This window comes from Nicotiana attenuata, unplaced genomic scaffold (genome assembly GCF_001879085.1).
Source record: "Nicotiana attenuata strain UT unplaced genomic scaffold, NIATTr2, whole genome shotgun sequence".
Taxonomy (NCBI): domain Eukaryota; kingdom Viridiplantae; phylum Streptophyta; class Magnoliopsida; order Solanales; family Solanaceae; genus Nicotiana; species Nicotiana attenuata.
The window spans coordinates 1211-2759 of NW_017679813.1; the positions used below are offsets into that span (position 1 = coordinate 1211).

Consider the following 1549-nt stretch of genomic DNA (forward strand, 5'->3'; position numbering starts at 1 on the left):
CATCATCTTATTCTAGCAATACAAACATCAGCTACAGGAAATAGGTGACGAATTTTTTATATCCCCAGATAAAACTACTCCAACAGTCCAACTTCCCCTTTAACTGCCGTAATTTCTATCTTTCAGATAATCAAAATTATGTTCACTTTCCTAGAAAAAAGAAATCCCTAAACTATCCATTATTTATTTATTTATTTATAGTGTACTCAAAATCACACCAAACTTTGTAAATATCTTATCATTAGAAAAAGGATATCATTCGATTAAGAAATTAATGCTAACAGATTTCTTATGGGCCAATAGAGCATTAAAAAAAGAACTTACCAAAGCCCATTTGATCTTTGTATGAAGAAAAGGGTTCATCGACAACTTTCTTAGGAGTAATATCTTTCACCAATTCATCATACGCTTTTCTCTCCGAAGCTTCCTCCAGTTTCCTCAACCGAGCTTTGAGTTCTTCGCTTTTCTCTCTAGGCTTTGGGCTGGAAAACACGAAATTGGATCCGGATAACATGACCATTAGATCGGGTCGTGTTGATGGGTTAGAACCGATCCAAATCGATCTCAGATGCTTGTATGGTACTGTGGGATGATCGCATAGGGAGGATGCGAGTTCTCTAAGGTCATCGGAGAGTTCGACGTCCGAGGAAGCTCCGGCGAGAAACGAATGTATGGTCTCGGTGGTTGAAAGAACAAGACCATCGTTTCCGCCGCCATCTACGGTTGTTGTCCCGGTGGCGCCGGTAGTGGTGGGGCTGTTTTCTGCGGCAATCATTTTAATTTGGGTTTAAACTTTCAAGTTTCAATTGGAACTCAGATGAGCTTTTGTTTCTTTGGTTCGATCTACTCCTAAAGCAAAAAGGTTTTAAAGTTTTCTATTGTTGTTATAAAACAATAAGACAACAAAGAACAGTATTGCAAAGAAACGTAGGGAGAGACAATTGTTATTTGGGACGAATTACAATGGAAAAGAATTCTCTATTTATAGGAATAGGGTGACTTAGCCACCAAGTAATGAACCATAGAATCTCTCTAAATATAGACACTCACCATAAATACAATTCTATTTATAACACTCCCCTTGAATGTCTATTCAACAGATAATGTGTTTCGTTAAAACCTTAACTAAAATAAAACCCAGTGGCAAAAAAATTCTAGAAAAGGAAAAAGAGTAGACATATCTACAATACGCCTTTTGGTTGCCTCGTTAAAAACCTTCCAAGGAAAACCCAATGGGACAAAACATTGTAAGGGAAAAAAAGTACAACGCGTATTAACTCCCCCTGATGAGAGCATCAATTCACATCTTTAAGCATTCGCATTCCAATCTTGTGCACTAGCTTCTTGAAGTTTGACGTCGGCAGAGATTTGGTGAATAAATTAGCCATATTAAGTCCAATGAATATGTTGTACCTTGAAAATACTCGCTATCATATTATTATGCTTATAGTCATAGCAAGATACATATGTGCGCAAATAACACTTAGGATATGATACTTCAGGACCAAGAATTGTATATGCTTTAAGCGATTTAAATCCTTCAAGGATT

At 36.9% G+C, this 1549-nt stretch overlaps 1 protein-coding gene across 1 annotated transcript; it reads right to left on the reverse strand.

The window, feature by feature from the left end:
• Positions 1-322: 322 nt before the first annotated feature.
• LOC109221796 lies at positions 323-930 on the reverse strand (the record flags this gene model as incomplete). The annotated part of the gene is given in 1 exon segment (XM_019386240.1): positions 323-930. A coding segment is annotated over 1 exon segment (453 nt), but the record flags the coding sequence as incomplete, so codon positions are not given.
• Between the last annotated feature and the right edge of the window lie 619 nt (positions 931-1549).